Raw genomic sequence first — 25943 nt, 5'->3', positions numbered from 1 at the left:
TATTTTTCATACGACATAGGAGCCGCCAAACATCTATAAAATCGCCTCTTTTTTACACCCACGAAACGGGTCCAGCGTGCTTATTTAACGGTCGATTTAAAAAAAAATATGCCGATAGATGCACAGAAAGTATCTTTCTCATACCGATGATGGTTTTTTTTTTAAATTGGTCCAGTTTTGGAGGTGAAAATAGTAGAATACGAAACCTCGATTTTGTCAATTTAAAATACGTTTTATGTGGTCGAAGCGCAACTGTCGCATTCACTCAATATATATATTGATATATATTGTCGCATTCACTCAATATATACATACACTCAATATATATATCGAAGAAAGGAACGGTAACAAAATTAAGGTTTCGGGTGTACAGCCCTCTTAATGTTGCCTTTGTATTATGTAGAGGAGGGTTTCTTTCAACATTTTTTTTCAGTCTATCTTCAGCAGTCGAGGTATACAGAGCCTTTGTCATTTTTGAAAATTTCCGAGAAAGGAGTGCATATTTGACACTTTTTGAATGTGATAAAGGCCATAATGCAACAGTGACAACCAAAAACATATGCGATGTGTACGGCAGAGGTGCTATCGATGTTCGAAACAGTCAACGGTGGTTTGCTAAATTCTTTTTGTGTTTGGTGGGATATGAAGGGCATTATTTATTACGAGTTGTTGCAAGCTAACCAAAAAATTAATGCTGAGAAATATTGTGAACAGCTGCAAAAATTAACTCGTAAAAAAACGACCCCAACTAATCGCAATCGCAAGGGTGTCGTCTTTCATCACGACAATGCGCGGCCTCATTCTGCAATGATAACACAGCACAAATTAAAGGAGCTCAATTGGGATGTTTTAAAGCATCCACCTTACTCTCCTGACTTGGCCCCTTCTGATTTTCACTTATATTTATCTCTACAAAATTATTTAAATGGAAAAAAAATCAACAGAGGAGGTGAAAAGAGCACTAGACACGTTCTTTACATCGAAACCCGAAAGTTTTTATTCAAATGGGATTAAAAAGATGAGTGAAAGATGGGAGACAGTCATCAGCAATAATGGGAATTACATCATTAATTAATTTAATAAAGTTTTTCTGAAAATATTAATTTTTGTTTTCTCAAAAAAATACGACGTTACTTTATGCATCAACCTAATATGTCCGATTTAAAGCATATTATTATACGGTAAATGTGATGCTTATTTGGGGAAGGAGCTGTTTACCTACATACATGCATATATATATATATATATATATATATATATATATATATATATATATATATATATATATATATATATATATATATATATATATATATATATATATATATATATATATATATATATATATATATATATAACTAATATATAATTTGGAAAGAGACTTTGTAAATAAGTATGTATGTATCATTCGTTCGTAGAAATCGTCGGAGCCCTAGGGGGCGCAGACCCGGGGACGGGCATATAATTTTTTAAAAGAGACTTACTATATATGTTTTTTTGTTCGTGACGGTCAATTTAATAAAAAAAAAACAAATGAGTATTCAAATAAATTTATATAAAATAAAACTATTCAAATAAATTTATATAAAATAAAACTATTGAAATAAATTCAATAAAATGTTTACTCTTAAATTAGTCATGTTTAAGCGGTTTATATTACAAATACCGAGCGAAGCCGGGTAATACAGCTAGTTATATATAAAATTGAATGTCTGCTTGTCGCGGTAGGCTCCTAAACCACTGAACCGATTACGATGGAACTCTCAGGATTTGTTGTATGCATGTCCGGGAAGCTTACCGTGAAAAAATACGGGATAAAACCTCGTAATATTAATATTCGTAACTACGATTTTACCGACGCGAAAGTTTTAAGCGCCATTGTGTAGCCAAAGAAATGTGTTTGTTGGTAGCCACGTTACCAGTTGGTTTATGACGACACAGCGTTGAAGAGACGTTGTTGAGTTCCAACCATCACTTGAAATGGAAACGGGAAATACATGCCTTATTCTAATATTGCAACGCATGCCGGGTTCATCAATATATTACATATATTTATATATAAATATATATGTACATATGTATACATATACATAATCAAAAATTATTTTATCCGTACATTTATATTTATAGTTTTTATTAGCTGTACAGTGACGTTTGTATGTATTCTGCCTCTTGCGCAAGATTAAGTAAGAAAAGCCATGTATTTATGTATTACGAAGTTTACTATATTTACGAAGTTTACTATATTACGAAGTTTACTATATTACGAAGTTAACTCTTCGAAGCTTCAAAGCTATTAAAACGTAAGAAACCATAACCGTTCTATGTATGAATATATGTACGTAAAGTTCATTGCTCTAACGCTCTATATATATACATATGTATGTAAATATAATCAGTCGCCCCCGCATATAACCTTATTGACATAATATTAATATCCGAACATGTTGATCATTATCGGGATAGATTTTGTACATATCGAATTTAAATAAGTGATAACAATTGGTGAATTAAATCAAACAGAAATGGTGTTTTTGAAACTGAAAATTGCCACTTCTGCCACTTTCAAATATAATTGTTCAATTATACCGTTACACCGACATAAATATTTAGCAAAACATTAAATATTATATTTTGCGTTTAACAATATTTAAAAATACTTGTATCCTGTAATACGTTTATTCTGCTTATCCGAAGTTCTGGACATTAAAAGAAGTAATAACAATTTGTAAAATATATCAATCAAAAAAAATTGTTTTTGTAACTGAAAATTGTGAACGCGTAAACAGTCGGACTACTTCGCTTGCACCAACGCTTCTGCATCACTAATTTGTTCGCACACGGCCACCAATGAAAGCTTTTCTAACGCAATTACCGCTCGAGTTAGTACGTTTAGATATTAAAAAAAAATATTGAGATAGAAAGCCAATCCTTATAAACGTGGTGAAATAAAAAAAACTGGCGAAATAAACGCAAAATAGCATGAAAACGCAAAAATATATTTTTGACTTAAAATTCGCTAGACAATTAAATATAAGTATTTTAAAAAAATAGAAAATTACAATCAATATAAAATACATCTGACTATTGATTCCAATACTCATTTTGAGCGCAGCAATACTAGTTTTTGAGTTAATGACCGCAAGAGCCAAAAAACTGTAAAAATTGCGCATTTTTTTAAACGCTCATATCTCGTAAACGATCGCGAACCAAGAAAAATCATCATCATATTCGGAAACTAATCAAACTTAGTAAAGATTGATTAGTTTCCGCTCCGGGAATATTTTTGTGTTTCTCAGTGTTATAAATTCTGTTGATACGAATTGCGATATTCTGCCGAGTGCACAATTATGTGCACACAGGCTACTAGTATTACATCATTTAATAGTAATGTGATATTTTATCATTTTACAGGAACGCCAACTAGCAAAAGTAATAATGCACTCTGTCATGAATGATATAACAATAACACATATTATATCTTTATTCCACTTGCGATCAATAATAATATTAATTACTGCACTGAGAAATTCATACCCAATCACGTAGAAGTTTGAATCTCCTCCGCTTACATTTGAGACAAGCTGTCAATGCAGATTTATTTAACAAATATTTTTTGTAAATGATATTATATTAAATTAAAAACGAAAGATAAAAATAAAATTGAATTGTATATATGTATGTACATATGTTACAGTGCAATCCAACATTAGTTGGAATATATTCCATCTAACCTTGTACCGACTACCGTTATACATAGTTGAAGTGTGTTTTCAGTTGTGATATAATTTGACTAATTGGAATTTGACTACGTCTAAGTTAGAGGTGTTAGAAAGAGTAAAAAGATTCAAATACCTGGGTACCTGGCTGAATGTAGAGATGGACCCAGATGAATATCTCAGAATCCGCATCGAGATGGCTAGAACAGCATTTATCAAAATGAAAGCGGCGCTTAGAAACAAGCATCTCAATCTTCGTACGCGTTTGAGATTCGTGAAGAGCTACATACATCTGGACGGTGTTACTATGTATGTACATGGAGGTGAAACGTGGACTCTGAAGACCAGGATGATCAGCCGCATTTGATGATCAGCTTTTGAGATGTGGGTCTACCAGGCGTATGCTGAAGATCCCGTGGACCGAAAAAAAGGCAGAGAACTTGTTTCTGTCCAAATACGAATTTCTTCGTTTGATAACCATGGGGAAAATAGATGGTAAAAAATGGATTGGCAGGAAAAGTTGTCTTGGCTTCGAAACATGCGCATATGGACCGATGTGAGCGCCGAAGATCTGTTCCGAGCCGCTGAAGACTGATGCGGATATCTTCAAATAATCGACGAGGTGATCGCCAACGTCCGGATGCGGACAAGGCATTAACAAGAAGAAGATCTTGAAATGAATTATTCTTTAATCGTTTTGCTTCTTGCTGAGCCATCATACTCAAACCAAGATTAATTGGCGCTACTTGACTTAGTCCATTGCATTTCTGGTGCGATTTGGGAGAGACGAGTGTGTCGCAGTCTTTTGTACATTACGTAAAATACATCCCTTGCGATCGCAATCGTTTTTCCCATATTATTATAACATGTTGATATAATAATATAAGACTCTAAGTTGATTCATAAGGCGAAATACATTTTTCACATTTTATTGTTTTGAACACATTCTTAGAGTTATCGTAATACGATACCGTTACCTTTATTCGTAATACCAAACATAAACACATTGTTGAATTCTAAAGCATTCCTTTACTTACATATTTATAATTGTATATATATGTATGTGATTGAAGACCACTCCAAAGAAAAGATCGAGTGTAATTTCAAATGAAAGTTGTCATATATATATATATATATATATATATATATATATATATATATATATATATATATATATATATATATATATATATATATATATATATATATATATATATATATATATATATATATATATATATATATATATACATATATTTATTTACTAGGATATATCATAGAGATCATATCCTAGTAAATAAATATGTATGTATTTTTATATGATATATATTTTCTCGAAACCACAAGCAATATATATATATATATATATATATATATATATATATATATATATATATATATATATATATATATATATATATATATATATATATATATATATATATATATATATATATATATATATGTATGTATGTGGTGACATATCCATTTTGGTGATGATTTTTGGGTTCGGTGATTACTGGTCACAAAGTCACTAAAATCTCTATAACGGAACATCTAGCAGCCGAAAAGTCCATCATACTAACGATAACTATCATACTAACGAGAATTTGAGTGCCAAATATTGCGTATTCGCGATTTTAATGGCAAAAATTGTCTTTGTGACGACCGAAATGTGACTAATAATCCAATTACCGATTGTTAACATATGCCGTTGACGTTGATTATGACGTTATTATGACTATTATGACGTTGGTCAGTTATTAGATTGTTACAAAATTATAAATTACTAGTTGTTTTACCAAGCTTCTCTCGGTATTTGTAAAATAAACCGCTTAAACATGGCTAATCTAATGGTAAACATTAATTTGTTTTTTTATTAAATTTATTTGAATCGAAATAAATAATATTTACACACACATACACACAAACAACGAATAATAATAACACACACACACAACGAATGGATTTTTTTATACATTTAGGAGCCGGAACTGAAAAAATAATCCTGATCTGGAATTGAAACAGGAATCCGGAACCGAAACTGAAAAAGGAATAAATTTTTACCATGAAATGAAACATCAAACCCACGTAAATGAATATTAAAAATAAAAATTGCTTAAATATGTATTTTTTTCCAAAATTCACGGACACAAAACTGGCAGCTCAATATTTTTTTTTGTTATTGTTACATAGCGATAACATTTCTTGGAACGCTTTGACAGAAACCTAACAAAATTTTTGTACCAGAGTATGCTGTAAAAAATTCAAATATGAGGGGGAGAAATGAGATTTGACATTGTTTGATATTTATTCAAAGGGCGAACTTCTTAATCTCACGTCCATGACGATATATAATAAAACGAGATTTATTTACGTGCCAAATTATTTTTTTAACACAAACCGCCAAAATACGTATGTATGTATGTATGTCCAATGAATACATAAGAGCTGTGGTCATAATCCACAGTAAATATGTACATACATATTTACTATTATTTATTAAGGCGAATATTAAAAATTAAATTATTATTCGCAATTAGTAGTTTTACTATATCATTTTTTTGTCGTTTGTCTTTGTTGCCTGGTGACCGAGACAAAATTTAAAAAAAAATCTATAATGACACACCGGCTATGACAATATTTTCAATACAAGTTTGAGGGTAGATAAATTGTAAAATGCAGGGAAACTCACATAAGCCAAAATTTTTAATTCCGGTCGTCGGTTTTTGTTCAATTTTTTTTATTACTAATGTTTATAAGATAGAATTAATTTCAAGGAAAAAAAATATTTTGCTATGAAAATTATTTCCGGTTTACTACTTCCGGTTTACGAATTCCGAAAAATCATTATCAACTCTAAGTGATTACATAAAGAATAGAAATATAAATTTTCATCTTGATACGTTCAATAGTGTGGAAAAAATCGTTTTTTGGTTTGTCAAATTTGCAATTTTTTTTTTTTGCTTACATGACATTTTATAAAAATCATAATGTTCTACAAAAATGTTATATTTCGATGTATGTACATACATATGTGAGGAATACGGTAAATATTTGAATACCCAATAATATTCGTTACGTCGGATTCTGAAATTATCACACTTTTAAAACATTTTATTGGTAGAATACTAACAAAAATGAGTAACATAACTGACTAAGCTTTGGTTTACTTTGTTCTGCTTCTGTGCTGACCGTCACTTGCGGGGTCGATATTAATGACTACCACTCTCGGAGTCTCGATGGTGATGACTAGAGGTAGGATAGTCACAGTGCTATCCATTGTTCGGCAAACCTTTAACAATGCATTTACAACATTTGAACAATACACGGCCCCCTCAGGCTCCGGTGACTAGTGATGACTAACTTGTGTGATCGAATCGTGATCTACATATATAAATGATTTTTATCTTTCGGGTTGGGCAAAGTCCAGCATTCCTGGGATGGGCAAAGGCCAGCATTCCTGGGATGGGCACTCCTGTCTTATCTGACTATCCCTTTACAGGAATTTTAATGGACTTGTTAGTCACGTACATATACATATGAATGTAAGAAAGTGAATTTGATTATTGTGGGAACTACATTGATAAGCGATGTACATAACAGTACGTATATAATCACAGACCCTGATGATTGAAATAATAATTTTTTAAAGTTCAATTATACATAGCTACGGTGACCATACGTCCGTTATTTAAGAGGGCAGTCTTTTATTTCAATGCTCTGTCCTCTATCTTTATTTTCTAAAAATGACTGATTTTATCCTTTATTTTGTAAAATCTACCGTCGCTGCTAAGCTTAAAAAAAAGTTTCGTATTTCGGCTATAATTGTCAATTGTTAGTTGTTAAGAAAAGTATATATTGTCGGGTGGATAGCGGTCACGTGCTGTCACTGGTCACTTTTCTGGCTTGTCGTTTTTGATTGTGCGACGCAATTTTGTGCTGAAGAATATATTACTCACCGTTATGAGCTTTTATTCTGTTGTTTTTTGATTTTTTGTATGTACATGTCTAATTTAATTTATATTTTGTAGACCATTTACCATCCATACATCCTAAAGAAAATTCATTTTTAATAAAATATTGGAAGAAGAATTTCCATTAATTAAAAAAGGAATAACGGATAGTGTCGTCAAATGCAATAAATGTTTGGCCAGTTTTAACATCTTGGCATCTTAGTGTAACCATTCAATTCGACATAACCATTCGTTTCGATCAAACGACTACACTTCTAAATTAATTAGGAAATGTTTTGAAGAAAAATTTGCTTGTGCAATAACAAAAGCGGAAGCGATCATTCATAATGTTTTCGTTCCATATTATTTTGACTCAATTAAAACTGATTTAAGCTAATCAATTATATAACTCTATATTAACTCATTTATATAACTCATTTATTCAGATTGTTCGAATCAAGGAAATATTAAATTGTGCCCGATTCTGGTTATGTATTTTTTACCCGATTGCGGTGTCAAAGTAAAAGTTTTAAATATAAAAAGTCTACCTGAAGAAACTTTGGATATAGGTATGTATTAACAACTTGCATCAAACAATCACTGTCAAAATTTGAAAATACTGATAAATTAAAATAGATATCGAAGTGATATGAGTAAAAATTTATTAACATTTCTATATTTTCACAATAAGAGTAGAACAGTTGAAAGAATTTTGCGATGACGCGGATTCAATATTACCGCAAAACACGCTAGTTAAACCTTTTACCAGCTTTTATAACAGAATTTTAAAACTATTTAAGCCATTAAAATCATTCTTTTTGAATTTGGAAAAATTTCCCATGAGTCTGAAAAACTTTTTCAATGGAACGTTAGCAGAGGAATGATTACACTGTTCGACAAATGACGATTTTTTTTTGGTTCAGAGACGAGATATGACTTTTCTTATAAATCTATGCCCAGTGAACACGACTCTGGTAATAAAAAATGTTGATTGGCACAAGATTCAGAGATATATGTGTTTTTTTAATCGCGAGATTTTTCTATATCTTGGTGTTGTTCGGTCGATGTCTCAAAATCTGACAATTTCCTGTTCAAAATGAATATTGTAATCTATAGTCGAGTATTTTATCTTTCATCTGTAGTACTTTTCAGCTTTCAAATCTCTCTAAATAGTCGTCCAGTTCAAATCAAAAGTCAAAAGTACGTATTTTCCGTACGTAGCCAAAATATGTGATGCATATATTATATGCATATATGTAGTATCGCACATATTATAGAAGCCAAAAATATTTGCAATGTTTTATTAAGGATATAAAAGAAATATATACTTTTTCTAATGAGTTAAAAGCTGTGAAATTATTTAATAAAGAAAATTTTGAAAAGTACTGTAAGAAAATGCCAATGGAAGATCTACTACTAACCGTTGAATCATATCCAATGCTAGATAAAGAAAAACTTCAAACTGAATTGGAAGTGTTTTACTCAAGGAAAGAAATGCATAGTGCTAATGATTTATTATTACTTTTAAAACTTATTTTTGCAATCAATTTATGCAAGGTTCGTGTGGAAATAACAAAAATTATTCAAATTCTACTTACAACTTCAACTACCTCTGAGCCAGAACGGTTTTTTTCATCAATAAATAGAATAAAAACATACATATATAAGAAGTACAATGGTTCAATAAATATTGACGGCTTTTTCTATGTTGTCAATTGAAAAAAGGTGATAAACCTTTTTTCAAGGAAAAAAGATAGAAGAATCAATTTTTTGATGAAATAAAATACATATAATGTTTAATTTTGATAATTTTAATGTTAATAATAAAATATAATCCAAATAAACATTTTTTTTATTTTTAATCAACCGCAGCACCCCCAGATATCTTATCCACGAGCCGTCACTGATTATGGGTCTACCTCACGGGCCCGAATGTGAAACGCCTGAAAACGCAAATATCGGAAGGCAAAGATCGAAAATCGAAAGATCTTAAGTCGAAAGATAAAAAAAGGATGCATGGTAAAAGGTACATACTCACGTACATAATCACATAATTTGCGCGAGCAGGATACAACAGGAACAAGAGGAACAGGCTTTTCCTCCCATATTCTGCGCGCGCACATTAATACGGGAGGAAAAGCCTGTTCCTCTTGTTCCTGTTGTATCCTGCTCGCGCAAATTAAGTGAGTATGTACCGTTTACCATGCAACTTTTTTATATTTCGACTTAAGATCTTTCGATCTTTGCCTTCCGATATTTGCGTTTTCCAGCGTTTCACATTTGGGCTCGTCACGGAGACCGGTTTCTATAATATATATTATATGTTTCTATAATATATTATAATGCGAATACTCTTTTTGCAAAAAACTTTTTTAAATTGCAAAATTAATATCTAGAAAAAACGAAATGGTCTAAGCTTACATATATTTTTTATAAAGATACAATTATAATATATAAAATTCAATGAACTACATATGTATGTATTAGGTTCTCATTTATATTTCGAGCCAAGCTTAGACAGGAAATACCAACAGGAAGGTAACATTATTTTGGCAAAGCTTTGCGCACGAATTAATAATGACATGAGGATACGTCCATCACAGATGGAGCTAACCTGGATCTAATGCCCCCCCCTTTGAAAAAATATTTTTATTAGTAAATAATATGTGGACTAGTGAAAAAACTCAATTAAAAGTAGACACACTAGAATCATGTATTTCTACCAAATGCAACTTTGATATGAACTATATACAATTTTATGATTTTTTAAAGCATGAAACTGCGCTATTAAAAATATTCATTCTTGCGAAAAATATCAAAGTTAATGTTATTTAAATTTTCACAATGTGAAAATTTGCGATTTGCAATTTATAAAGATAAAAGTAATTGTATATGTCTATTAACTATTAGAATTGACTATTTCAGAAACGGCTCTCAGATCCCGCATAAACGAGATACAAGAGGATTGGAAACCGTCATTTCTCTCCAATGAAGAGTTTACACATCTGATATTGGAAGCCCTTGATGGATTCATCATGGTGTTCACATCATCGGGGAAAATCAGCTACGCATCTGAGGGCATCACATCGCTTTTAGGATATTTACCGGTTCGTGTTACCACTTTATATACATATGTACTTTTTGCGATTGTGTTTGCTAAGCGGCGCCGAAATGCATTACTTAATATCTACATACATACATATATTATATATTATACATATTGTGCGATTATTGCAAACAAATTAAATGTAAGTATTTCAGATGTTATACATATACATACATACATACATATGTAAGCATTATTCAAGACAACATTTAAGCTGCCATTGATCCATTTATATTGTGAAAAATTGTCGAAAACGCAAAAAGGGTTAGCGATTATATAATATATTGTATATTGGATTTTGATTTTTAAATGCTTTTTATTATTACTAAATTATTTTCACAATACATCTAATATCTATTTTAATAGCTACTGATCTACTGATCATTTTCTATTTTACATTTTTAATTTAATTTTGTTAGTAATCATAGTATTATATTATTCTAATGTTAATGTACAGCATAATAGGAAAAAGAGCTCAAAAACCTATTTACAATTATTATATATTGCATTAAACAATTAATTGCACCAAATCAAAACTTCCCATGTTTTCTCATTAAATATAATATGTATTTTATTTAAGAAAAACTTCAAATCTAATCATGGAATCATCCATTGTATAATATGTATGTAGCTGTAGAGACGAAGCATATAATTTCATAGTTGAGATTTAATTGTTCAGAAAAATCACATATCGCTTTCTACCTTCATCAAAAATGTATCTAAAAATCAATGCGTGATTTAATGCATATTTTCTTATAATAAAATTTGTGTACTGTTATATCTACATAAGTCTTTATTTGTTTTATGTTAGCTGTATTCTATTCCCACGACCTTTAAATCAATCTGCGAGACGAATTATGTTTCCCCCAAAAATATCAAAGCCCTTCTTAAGCCTGCACAACAAATTGCGTGCATCTACTCAGCCATTTCTCGATACATTCAAGACACATATGTTAACACTAAAAATATCGTTTTTCAACTTACTTTATCGCTTTTCTGCATTATTCTCACGACTCTTAATCCGCACAACGAATTGCGTGAAATCTACCCTCAAGGGATACATATGCAAACACTAAAAATATTGTCTTTAATTAGTTTACCAGCATTTTTCACACGACTCGACTCGAATCGTATTCCCTCAAAAACCCTTTTAAAGCTGCGTAACTAATTGTGTGAAAACCATTTCTCGATACACTCAAGGGTCAAAGTATTAAAGTCTTAAGATATTGTTTTACTTAACTCGAGTTCCCCCCTATTTTATCACGAACTATGATTGGTCCAAATTGTTACGTCTATTAAATATATACTGATGTTAAACATATGGAAGGTCACTTGCGATTGAGCCGTCTCTTACTTATCACTTGCGATCGAACCGTCTAACTTACAACCGAACCGTCTCTTACTAATCACTTACATACAATTGAACCGTCTAACTAGTGACTCGCGATTAGACGACTTAACTAGTAACCACTAACTAGTAACGTGTAATACTAACTAATCTCGTGTATACTTACTACTATTAAAGAAGATAATCATCTTATAAAATAAAGTGAGTTTTATTTACGGAGTAGCGTTCCGCAAAAACGCTTGGTGGCAGCGGAAATATTAATAACAACAAAATACACATCACCCACGAATGTAACAGTACACACACCATAAATTCTATAAATAAAGCGAATAAATTACCTTACCGTATGTTACTCACATTTTTACAATGTTTTATTTATTTAAATGTATGCGAATTGTGTTTTATTTATCACAACTATGCTCATATTATTCAAGATACAATGTAATTGATGATTTTGATTTTTCTTTCCATATTTGTATGTTGATTGCTTATCGCGATTGTACTGTACTGTTGTTTAAATTTGAATGTATATTATGTATAATTTACTTTTATATGAAGATGACTTATAATAATTCACAGGATGAACTATTAAACACGTCCATCTATGAAATAACTTTCGATGATGATAAGCAGAATTTGTTCAGAATGCTTCAGAATAATACGAGGACGGCTACATCTGGCCATATGGACGATAAAGGTTATTTAATTTAAAAAATATATATTCGCGTCATTGAAATTTTAATATGGCATGTTTTTAAATTCGGTTTCTTTTATTGCAGATACTCAAGTCGTATTCGCTTGTCATTTAAAAAGAGGCTGCTTAAATTATCGTGAAGGAGCCGTATATGAATTGGTAAAATTTACAGGATATTTTAGTGAGTTGAATACTATCTTACCTACATAAGTTGATTTATTGAAGCGATTGATTGGTGGGTTTCATTTTGAATTGTAATATTTATAGGAATAACTAATGAAATACATGATTTTGAAAACAGATATAGTTCTGGTCCCAGTGACCCATTTTCAAGGTATGTCAATTGATTTCATATAACTACATATGAAAATATGGACACGTTGATATTGTTAATCATATTAAATATTAATACTACGACAAAGACGATAATAAAGTAGTTTTTTTTTTTTGGATTTCAGTTCGTTATTTGTTTGTACCGGTCGTTTACAAATACCTCAATTGATCAGAGACATGTCTGTAGTTGATTCATCTAAGACTGAATTTACATCTAGGCACAGTTTAGAATGGAAATTTTTATTCTTGGATCACAGAGCACCGCCAATAATAGGATATTTACCGTTCGAAGTTTTGGGAACTTCTGGTTACGATTATTATCATTTTGACGACTTGGAAAAAGTTGTTAAGTGTCACGAAGCTTGTAAGTATTTACAATATATTCTAAATATGTAGGTACAGATAGTGATTTTTTTTTTGAGAAAATTTAAATATTTTTAATTAAAAAATGATATTATAGCGTGGACGTGTAGAGGGCAGTGGCGGTTCGTCCCAATGGACTGTCGGGCTGCAGACTTCGTCTGAAATTATAAAATACATGTTTAATAATACATTTATTTTATTATTTTTATTAGTTGGATGGACGAACTATTGGGGCCTTCGACAGAGTAAATATCACTTACAATATTACCCGTATCCAAAAGGGTGATATTGTAAGTAATATTGACTGTTTCGAAGACCCCACTAACTTGTATGGTGATCATTGATGTATAATACACATAGATGGACCCTGACGTGTGATTTCGGTCGGAGATCTTGTCTTCACTAACTGAGGGGTGCGGGGGGTTTAACTAGCGGGGAAGTTGGGTTTTTTATCCCTACGACGCAGCGGTACCTACCTACATACCTACTAAGAGAAACTGTGCATGCGCCATGTGTTTTGCATGCGCCAAAAGGGAGACCAGTATAACACGTGAGGGCGGATCTAGTGTATTATACATCAATGATGGTGACAGATGAATTAAAATGTTGCTGTGCTGGCTGTAAAGTGTTACTGTGTCTGCAGTCCAGAGAGGCCGTGAAAGAGATTTAGGAATTTAAGGATGTGAGTGAACGAGACAGATGTTTGCAACTGCAGATAGCTCTTTCTCTTTCACTCACACACGTTAATAATTTGCCCTATTCATCGCCTCTAGACTGAGTTTATTTCCAAAAAAGCTATATCGGCAGCACTGTCGTCGATTCACCTGTCACTTTGTCTAAGATTTCGCGCGCTTATTCTTTCATTTGATTCGGTGGCTCGCACGATCACAGCTTTATTCGTTTATTTTATACGTTTTCTTTACTCTTAATTGGTCGTGTACGAGCCCTCATCCAATTTCCAGCGAGTCGTTTTCATTTTGATAACAACAAACTTTTGTATTCTTCTGAAAGTATATTTGTTTACTCCTGTTTAACTTTTTCTCATAATTTTTATTTTAATATATTAAGATTTTTTCTTTTAAAAATGGAAGAACAAAAGAATTCAGTAAAATATTTACAAACTTTACACTTTTCGCGACTAGAACTTAACGTAAAAGTCGCATAGAGTGTACGAAGTCTATGATTAGCATAGAAAAATAAATGATTGGGGAAATACTGGACTTAAATAAAAAAAATCATTGATATTTTTTGTAGAACTTAAAAACCGAATATTGGAATTTAATTTTAAATATAAGCTTTTTTTTCAATTTTTCACCACCCCTTAAATGGGTGGTGAATTTTGCTTGTTTTTTTCAATAATATTTAAATCCACATGTAAGTGGTCGTACGCCAAAAACTGTGCTTATCTTGTCCTGTTATGACATGATAGAACATTTATGGTGACATTTTTTAGACATTTTTTCAGTGCAGTCCCTCCACTAAAAATTGTCACGAGCCGCCACTGGTAGAGGGGTGAATCGGAGTGAAATGCGCAGCTAGTGTGGTAGAGGTAGTTTATTGGTCTGGACCTGTCGGCCCACAATATTATGATCATAAATTAAATTAAATTCAAAGCACCTGTGTAGAAGTTTAAAAAGTTTCAAAATGAAAATCGTTGAATGTAAAAGTTTTTCTGGATATGTCTTTTTAATATGGCCATACTATGAATGAACACCATTGTGGCTTTTGAATGTGGACTTTTATGAATTTCTAAGGCAAAAGTATTAAAATGAATAAATCATTTTTAAAAAAGTGTAGAAAATACGTTTCTTTGTATAACATATGTATAATTAATTATCAAAAAAATATAGAATTGACAAATCAAATTAAAATTACAATATTTTTCAAATAGAAAGCGAATTTTTCTCATAATCAATCAGTGCTATTATAGAAGTTTATAAAAAATCAATTATCTGCGTACCCTTGTACATATATCAGTCATTTTTAACATTTTTTATTTGGAGGACCTTTGATATTGAATTCTTGAAATCTCAGGAAGGCTTTACTTTGCTTTTATAATATATGCAGGTTTAATAAAGGTAAGCTTGCACAATTGACATGTAGAAATGTAGAGCTAATAATTGAGTGAGCGAGTGAAAATTGGTAGTTACTGTCCTAGACTAAATATTTTGTATTATTTTATAAATTCATATTTAAACTAATCATTATTTACACATTCCAGTAATGCAAAAGGGTGAGGGAACTTCGTGTTACTATAGATTTTTAACCAAAGGCCAACAATGGATATGGTTACAGACAAGATTCTATATAACATACCATCAATGGAACTCCAAGCCCGAATTTGTCGTATGCACTCACCGAGTAGTCAGGTATTTCAAAGATATGTAATTGAAATTGAATATGGTTTCGTTCAGACAATCCAACCTACAAATGTAATCGTTAAACATTCACAAATTTGAGAATTAACTCACAATTAACTAACGATAGTGAATGTAAAAAAATACTCGCATGAACTTGATCTTTCAGACTGGAGGTTTTTGGCTTGTGGGTTTCGACTACAGTTGCAAAAATCCCTGAAGTTTTGATTTATTGTGACCTAAAATTGAATCATTTGGCTTATCTAATGGGTCGCGAAATATCTTTGGTATGATGGTATGTTACAAATATACAAAAAACATTTTGAACCACTGCAAGAATATCTTGGTATTCAGACGTTGTTTGCTATATAAATACATATATATATATATATATATATATATATATATATATATATATATATATATATATATATATATATATATATATATATATATATATATATATATATATATATATATATATATATATATATATATATATATATATATATATATATATATATATATATATATATATATATATATATATATATATATATATATATATATATATATATATATATATATATATATATATATATATATATATATATATATATATATATATATATATATATATATATATATATATATATATATATATATATATATATATATATATATATATATATATAATATTGTTAAGTCAAGTGGCTACAATTATCACAAGGGTGGATTCAGGTAGAAGGGGGGGGGGGATATAAGAAATCTATTCTAGTATGAGAATGAAATTTTAAGAAGTTCTAAGATTGATTGGCTACCACGTTTACTCGACCTTTCAGCTTCCGATTTGTTCCTGTGAGGATATCTGAAAGAGCAAGATGTATACGTATGTTCTCATCGAGCAGCTTAGAAAGACGTTTTGACAGAAATTTAAAAACTAGAACCCCAAAAATGAACTAATGTTAAGAAACATGCAGTCGAAAAAGTTTCACTTTAAGGGGCAGCAACGGTCAATGGAACGAATCTTACTTGAAAGATGTAATCTTCTACACCTAGAGGAACAAATATCTACATATACGTTCGATATGTATTGCATGTAATGTCATTGAAATTAGTTAATTAATAAAAAAGTTATTTAATTCTAATAATATACTATGACATTTGGCCTATCATGTAGATGCATGTACATTAAAAAATTTTATATTAATTTATTTATTTTTACAAAAAGTCCCCCCCCTTTCCTTCAAAAATTCCTGGATCCATCGCTGAATTATCATTGCGCAGTAGGCATGAAATTTTTTATTGTAAAACTACTGTCTAGTATTGATTATCCAATTTAAAGCGGATTATACAAGCAGGTCATATTTCAGATATTTTTTTAAAATAAACATTTACGAATTAGTTCTAAAGGTAAGCTAAAATTGTGTAGGAAAAAATGGATAAATAGAAGTTTGCCCCTTTCTGACTATTAATGAACTTATTGAAGATGAAATATAATCATAAAATTTCTACAGTTCATTTTTTGATGATATATCTTAAAAAATATAGTTGATTTTATAAAATTAAATTTAAATTGTTGGTTTGATGATTCTCATGAAGATTTTGTCAATGATAATACTCATGCGAGTCGGGGTTTTCAACTTTATCTACATATGTATGTACATATAGGTATGCATGATAAAAAACCAAATTTGCAGCTTGAAAATAAGACTTGAATTGCAGCCTGTTTTAAATAACATCAAGTTTTGATGATGTTTCAAAACTTATTGAACGCCAAGATTCACATTTATAAAGTTTAATTTTGTTACAAATATAAGTACTATATTTTATTTTATTAAAATGAATCAATAGTTGTTATGTGTTATTTTATTCATCTTTTATTGAGTCCCGAAACCAAAACTATTACCATAATCTGCCTCGCAGATCAAAATGGTTAAGAAAGCCTTTTATATGCCTTTAAAAGATCACCATATATTAAATTCATATATGTTTGTATGCAGTTTGATTATATACTCATAAAAAATGTAACATTTCAGTTATCAAGACGTGATGAAAAGTTGTAACAAAGACCCAGAATTCACATTACACACACTTACGGTTCCAGGGGTAGAAACGAAGTGTGCCAAGTACTATAATAATCATTCTACGAGCAACATCAGGTGTTCATCACAAAGCGAAGGATCATCATTTCAGTCGGGCACTTGGCGGAAACGCTCATCTAGAGTATCCAAATACTCGACCACTTCTGACATAGGCCGTAGTTCTAAAAGGAATCACAGTAAGAAGTTTAACTGTGTGCTAGGCTCTGGACATAGTTCTGATACAACATCGATGTCTGCTGACTCATTAGCATCCGGACGGTCACCAGCTAGATTTATAAACACAGTTAGTCACATTTCACTAATCATAACTTGGAAACCAATCCCGAGTCAAAATTTCGACCGGGATTTCGGGATTACAATTAGACGATCCTACAACCTGGGTACCAGTCCCAGGATTGTGATTATGTTCAACTAGGTTGCCAAAAGTTCTCTTTTTTAGCACAATTCTTTTGTTCTCTATATTTTTTATATTATAACCATAATGTCCTCTTTTTCAATTTTGACAACAATTTCCCGCAGTACGTACTACATTCTATCTCACGAGATATGACGTGAGTGGAGAGGCTTTTGCAATACCTGGCCAAATTGTCAATGTAGAAATAATATTTTCCGTGATATGATCAGCGGACAGTGGACTAAAGAAAGAAATAAGTATTTTAAGCGTAGTATATGATTACAAAAATATTTCATCTTCAGAATTTTATAAAGAAAATAAGAAACTTATGGACCAAATTAGCAGTGCAGATAAATATAGCAACAGAGATGATAAAATTGAGAGTGAAAATAAAGATGATTAAATTCAATAATTAATTTTTAAGCGCACTTTTCATGGTCCTAACTATATATGTATGTTCCGGTTATTATGAAAACCCTTAAAATACCCCGGACATTGGAAATTTTCATTCTTTAGTCCACTGATGATGGAAAATATTCTTTCTACATTGGCATTTTGGTCAGATAGGGCAAAAGCCTCTCCACTAAAATATAGTATGGACTGCGACAAATTATTGTGAAAATTGAAAAGGAGAACATTTTGGATATAATATAAAAAAAAAGATAGAGAACAAAAGAATTGTGTTAAAAAAGAGAACATGTTCTCTTAAAAAGAGACCTGTTGGCAGCCCTATATGTATATATATGCACATAGATAATATTTGACAAAAGGTATGTGTACAATAATGTTTCATTTTAACGTTCAGTTATAATGTACATATGTAGCATGGCTTTCTGTGCAGCAGAATCAATGTTCCTATCCAAACCAACATTAAGACTCTGCTTACCAACAAATTCAACAGTTTCAGCCAATTCAAGAGTCGCCGCCGCAAGTGACACAGCCAATTCAGCTGCAGAGCCAGCCTCTTCAGGAAATACCATTACAGCCATTGAATCGTGAACAAATTTTGGCTCCACTTAACGAACAGTCATTCTTGACAGTGCCTATATCTTCAGCAATCACTATTCAGAGCGTGCAAGCTTTGCCATCATCTTCTGAAATAGGCATTATTATCTCATCCAATCAGGCTCAAATGCAAGACCAGGTGTGATTTTAACTACATTTACAACGTCTACGTATGTATTATTTATTCAATTTATGAAACTTTTTTTTATATAAAATACTATTACTTTTTGAGTAAGTAATATTTCATGTACATACTTAGTTCATATTTACGAATATACTATATTATATATGTATAATATTATATAATCGATAGTTGCAGAAGAAACATGAAGAGCTGAAACATATGATAAGACTACAACAAGAAGAGTTGCGCAGAGTGTCTGAACAGCTTGTTATGGCGAGATATGGCCTTTTGCCACCGATCATCAACGTACGCCTTTTTACAAAATTTGTAAAATACAACGATCAATTAAATATTGTTGAAATTGTATTTCAGGTAGCCGTTCCATTAAGTGGTGTCGTTCAAGCCAACAACACAATAGAATGGAACGAATCACCGGAAATCTTTCCGGTGAGACCAGTTCACCACCCTTCTGTATCTCAGCAAGTAGTAGTCGACCAGCAAAATCATCACCAGATGCCCGAGCATAGTAATTTCATACCGATGCAAATGTCCCAGCATCAAGCTCAACTGTTGTTCTCGTCAACTGATGGCAGTCAAAATGTAGAACGGCCGGGATAATTTATATTGTGTAAAAATGTGTACATAATTCTGATATCTGTTTCGTAATTCCAACAAATTTCTATCGTATATTTACTGGTTAAAAAAAACGAGTTTTTTTATCTTAGTTCAGTATGTAGAATCCTGATTTTCCGCATTAAGCAAAATTAACAATTTTGTTTGTACATATGTACATATCTGATGTTAAAAAAAAAGGACAGTTATTTTCTCCTCTCAACTATTCCGATTTTTTACTATCTAGACCATCTTAGTTCTCATTTAGTCTAGATAATCAAGGTTCTACTATACACATTTATAAAATAAATATATAATATATATATATATATATATATATATATATATATATATATATATATATATATATATATATATATATATGTATATATATATATATATATATGTACATATAATATACTATATGTATTATGAAAATATTAGTTTAATAACTCCTATTATTTGATAAGTAGAGAAATGGATTTTTTTATTGTATTTATAATATTATTTTTACGTTAGTAAATGAAAGACAGAAAGTAAAACAAAATAAATGTGATATTTTTGTATTTGTAAAATTAAGGATTAATCTTCAATATTTGAAAGTTACGTTATTGATTTTAAAATTTTTATTTCCTTTAGAGAAATTCAAATATGACAATGATGCATTGTGTCTGTTTAATGTTTTCAAATGAAAAATTTTAGTTGGCATATTTTTATTTTATTATTAACGTTTAATGAATGTTATATTATATGTATATTAAACTGATGATATTATTAGTGGTTAAAAGTGAGTTAATGGGAAACTCAAATATTAGAAAATGTTTCATTGTTATTATACTATGTATGTATGTCCAGAAAACACTTCATTTTATTTATCAGTGCTTTTTTTATTTATTTTATACTAAAAAAAATAGTAAAAAAACAAGACTATTTAGTTCAAGTATTTAAAATTCACTGTGAATATCAACAAACCGAAAAGATATATTTGAGTTTAATTCGCTCCTCAGTTTAATTGAAACTTAAACAGAAGCTTATTATGAAAATTAATATGTACATATATTCATACATTTTTGTATGTACATATGTATTATATAAACTTAAATTCTCGTAAAATGAGAAATACTATTAAAATATTTTCATTAGGCATGAGTTATCCAATTTTACTTTTTTTAAGTGCTCTTTTTTCTGGCCACCTTTTATATACAAAAAAAAATTGAAAAATAAAACTTTATCGACAGTTATTATGAGCTTTTTTCAGAAATTAATTCAAAAAGATGAAATATATTTCATTATTAATTTACAAATTTGAAAATATATTGATTAAAATTATTACTTATTAAATTATTAGTACTTAAATTATGTGTCTAAAAATATGTAGATGTACGATATTTTTGTAAATATACATGTATATAAATATACATATATATATATATATATATATATATATATATATATATATATATATACATATGTATGTATGTATGTCTGTCAAAATAAATATATGTACGTATAAAATATTCTAATCTTGGTGGAAAATTGATTTATTATTTTCTTGACGGTTTTCGGATATGTATGTATATAACTTTAAAAAGGAATATTTGAATACTAGATACAAAAGATGGACAGCCCCGTGTAAAAAATGACTAATTTTATTTGACATGCAGTGGCGTAGCGTGAATTTCAGCCCATATATTCATATTATTTCCTTACAGCAAAATAACTCTCCGAATTAATAATCCATACCTTTTTTACGTAGAAAAACTTTTCTTCTGGACTTCTCATTGGCAAACACGAATAATTTTGTTGAAATTTAATACTAATCATTGCTAATCCTTTTAGTCTATGTTGTGACATAGTTGACCTTAAGTCATATTGAATAAGTTGCAACTTGTGAACGAGCGCTACTACGTGAGGAATAAAATGATTGAAACGACGAATTTAAATTATAAAAATTGCAAATGAAGAGCTTTGCCAAATTATGAACACTGTCGAACTTGTTTATTTTTATTACAATGTTTATTTTCTTTTAAGCACGAACGGAAATCAAGCACCTGCTTAGGCAATGATTTGTCAAATTCATTGACATTTTGTTGGCTAGAGATTTGACTTCACGATATATGTACTTATGTATAGTCCAGTCAAATTAGCGATCAACCTCGGAATGAGAGGTAATAAGTTGAATTTTCGTATATACCTTCATTTTGGCGTTCTAAACGTTGTCTCAAAAGTCTCATAAAATCTAGTGTATAAGTCGTAAGTTATTCAAGGTCAATGGTAAAATAAAAAGATGATCGATATTATCCTCAGATTTTGGAGCATTGTATATTGTTACATTGTATAGTAAGATCCGAATTCCATTTCGTTCCATGAATATGTGCATGGCACGGCCCATTTTTTTCGCACGTTTAAAACTATCCAAAAAAAATCATGTACCACGTTCAACGCTGTGTGTTTTCGCCCTTACTGTAATTAAAACTACATAGCTAGAGATACATACGTACATATGTATGTACATATGTTGCAGACTAATCTTTTTTACTCGTCATAACAGTAAGAGAATGTCCTGTTATAATATAATAATATAGTCTAGATGTAATCTTTATTTTACAGGGCATTGAAAAAAATTCAGGGTATATGTATGTATTTCATTATTATATAAAATTAAAATTTATTTTTTCATTAATAAATAAAATAAAATATAATAAAGTACTGAAATTAAATACAAAAACTGTGATTGATTTAAAAAAAAGAGACTATTGCTATTTTGTTTAATTCTAATATTGGAGTGCCAATATTCATATATGTATATCAGTGGCGGATCCAGAAAATTTGCAGGATTGGGGGGCCATTTTTAATTATTTAATACACATTTTATTTTTCAAAAATAAGACATACATTCATATTAACAGTTATATTATTAATTTAATGCCATGTAAGCTAGTTAATTTGTGAAGCAATATTTCAACTAAATTACAAAAATACAATTACATAAAAAAACATAATATTTTCAACTTTAAATACGTACATAAAAAAATCATGAAAATAAATTAGAAGGAATATTGATACATACAGATGCGTATTATGTATTATATGAATTACACATACATTATTATTTTAATTACACATACATTATTTGAATTACACATACATTATTTGAATTACACATACATTTAAAAAAATACACATGTGTAATTTTGTAGTGTATACAGTGTGGTCGAAGGATTGTGGATCAGCTATATTGATTATACACATGATAACATATTTTTATACATGAAGGGCAGAGTGGTCTGCTCACACTACCGATTCAATAATGTTAATTTTGGACCAAAGAAGTGCGTTTTTAAACGCCCAATGCGAATTTTAATTATAATATGTATATGTATAATATTATGTAGTCCTCTAGGGTTGACATTGACCTCGTGCCAACACCGTGGATTCGCCAGTGATGTATTGTATATGTAGGTAGTTTAGTTGTATTATATTGGGCACTTATTTATAATCAGTACAACACATTTACAAAATGAAGCTTTCTCCTGAGGACTTTTTATTTCACTATTCAAAATTTGTGTTTTCTGTTGGTTCTGTTATAAATTTTGGGTCAACAAGTACAAATGAAATGTAATGGTCGGTTGTCAATATTTCAATGATTTCCGGGATTCTAATTTTAAATATTGTGTGTTCAATAACATTGGAATTAGAAAAACGCTGATCATTGGAAAAAATCATTGGCACAAAGTTTTAACGTCTAATGGGATAACCATTGAGGGCGGCTAAATTTTGAAAGTACCAAAATTCAATATTTACTCAATACATATGTATATTTTATTTAACATTGATTGTAATTATATAACATTGATTGTAATATAATATAAGAATTTTTTCTACTATTTTAGAGGTGCGATATTTGTATTTAAAATATGTGCATATATTTATTGTCTAAATTTTTTGAAATGTATATATACATATGTGAGAAAATGTTTAAGAACAAATTGATAATTAAATTTAAAAAAAGGAATGGCTTCTCAATCTATAATACATACATCTATGTATGTATTATATATGTATATATATGTACATATATACGTAAATATTGGGTCATAGAAACACACATAACATTTCAAACTTATTAAAAGAGGTATTACGTATTAATTATTATTCTGAGAAAATGCCATATTTTCAAACTTAAGTCATTGTTTCTCAAACTATTTCACTCTGTGGTCCCCCAAATACCGTAGATAAATTTGATGTCTTCCCTTTAAGTTATATTTCAAATACATATCGTATATATTCCTCCTATTTTTATCATGTTTTCAAGTTATATGTAAAAATTTTTGACGCTTAAAGAAGATTCAACGACTCCAAATATTTACCAACAAATTCTAAAGTTCGAGTGATTTTTTTTCTAAATAAGCGTTATCTCCGAATAAATACCGATAGACCACCCCCTCTGTCTTCTGTTGAACTGCAACAAATACAGTGTTTTTACCCGGCTTCGCTCGGTATATGCAATATAAACCGCTTAAACATGGCCAATCTAATAGTAAAAATTTTATTAAATTTATTTGAATAGTTTTATTTTATTTCAATTTATTTGAATATTCGTTTGTTTTTCTACGAACCAACCATAGTTACATACAAAGTCTCTTTCGAAATTATAATATTTATTAGATACTAGTGTTGTGCTAAGCTATAAATTTAAAAATATATATAATAAGCTATAAATTAAAAAAAAAAATAAAGAAATGTGTCGGTCTTGTGTTCGATCCGCACGCGGTTGTATTTTTTTTTAAATACTTATTAAATATATTTAATTCAATGTTCATATTTATATGTTTCATATGAAAAAAAAGCGTAAAAACTACCTACCTACCTACCTACATATAGGTATAAACAATTTAAAACACCAATAGAAAAATTAATTAATTAAATAAATGTTCAATAGATGGCGCTAAATGCTCATTTTCCTAGAGGAAACATTGGTAGCAAACAGTCTATATGGAAGTTTTATTGTTGATCTGTTATTATGTTCTATATTCATACGTTTTGTTATATATATATATATATATATATATATATATATATATATATATATATATATATATATATATATATATATATATATATATATATATATATATATATATATATAATTAATATATATATATATATATATATATATATATATATATATATATATATATATATATATATATATATATATATATATATATATATATATATATATATATATACACCGAATCCGTGAAATTGTCTATTACACGCATTCGGCAAGAGAATTGCCGAATGCGTGAAAAATGCAAGCACGTTGCCCAGTTCACGGATTTGGCAAATTCTTTGGCGAATGCGTGTATTCGGCAAGAATTTGCAACTGCTCAAAGCATGGAGTCGGCAAATAGACAGCAGCGCTCCGGTGTTGTTTTTTAGAACTGGACATCGTGGACAAATGTCAAAGTGACAGCTGAATGAGGATGTTTAATTTAGTTTAATTTACATATTATTATGTATAATATGACTACATACATATTTTTCGATCATCTCATATGACTTATACATAAATTAATGCCATTTTTATACATTTTGATCAATATTTTAACAGTGAAACATATGTATGTAGTCATATTGTACATAATAATATGTAAATTAAACATCCTTATTCAGCTGTCACTTTGACACTTGGTTATAATATAACACGCTGTCCAGTTCACGCATTCGGCAAAGAATTTACGGAATCCGTAAACTGGGCAACGTGCTTGCATTTTTCACGCATTCGGCAATTCTCTTGCCGAATGCTTGTAATAGACAATTT

At 29.9% G+C, this 25943-nt stretch overlaps 2 protein-coding genes across 3 annotated transcripts in view; both read left to right on the top strand.

Annotated features, from left to right (window-relative positions):
- LOC143922970 (circadian locomoter output cycles protein kaput-like) overlaps positions 1-17084 on the top strand; it is a 37948-nt gene extending 20864 nt beyond the window's left edge. The window contains exons 3-10 of one of the 2 annotated variants that reach the window (XM_077446422.1): positions 10601-10782; positions 12709-12826; positions 12909-13004; positions 13091-13157; positions 13282-13520; positions 15741-15888; positions 16046-16171; positions 16719-17084. In XM_077446422.1, the coding sequence (XP_077302548.1) occupies positions 10601-10782; positions 12709-12826; positions 12909-13004; positions 13091-13157; positions 13282-13520; positions 15741-15888; positions 16046-16169 (974 nt within the window). In that variant the 3' untranslated portion in view covers positions 16170-16171; positions 16719-17084. The remainder of the gene's footprint in view (positions 1-10600; positions 10783-12708; positions 12827-12908; positions 13005-13090; positions 13158-13281; positions 13521-15740; positions 15889-16045; positions 16172-16718) is intronic. The other variant, XM_077446423.1, reaches the window with a different exon arrangement.
- A 1126-nt stretch (positions 17085-18210) lies between these two features.
- On the top strand, positions 18211-20122 carry LOC143922844 (uncharacterized). Its single transcript, XM_077446198.1, has 4 exons — positions 18211-18264; positions 19283-19519; positions 19694-19810; positions 19877-20122. The coding sequence occupies exons 1-4, from the start codon at positions 18211-18213 to the stop codon at positions 20120-20122; spliced, it is 654 nt and encodes a 217-aa protein (XP_077302324.1).
- Positions 20123-25943: the final 5821 nt, after the last annotated feature.

Source organism: Arctopsyche grandis, chromosome 2 (assembly GCF_051622035.1).
Source record: "Arctopsyche grandis isolate Sample6627 chromosome 2, ASM5162203v2, whole genome shotgun sequence".
In the NCBI taxonomy this organism is placed as follows: domain Eukaryota; kingdom Metazoa; phylum Arthropoda; class Insecta; order Trichoptera; family Hydropsychidae; genus Arctopsyche; species Arctopsyche grandis.
Note: the sequence above shows the minus strand (reverse complement) of the source record. Positions and strands in the feature narration are given on the sequence as shown.

Excerpts from the sequence above, each read along its gene's own strand:
- LOC143922844 (XM_077446198.1), top strand. The coding sequence starts at position 18,211 with ATGTCTGCTGACTCATTAGCATCCGGACGGTCACCAGCTAGATTTATA. Across the intron at positions 18,265-19,282 it reads CAGCTAGATTTATAAACACA|CCAATTCAAGAGTCGCCGCC; the intron begins GTTAGTCACATT and ends CAACAGTTTCAG. Across the intron at positions 19,520-19,693 it reads AGGCTCAAATGCAAGACCAG|TTGCAGAAGAAACATGAAGA; the intron begins GTGTGATTTTAA and ends TATAATCGATAG.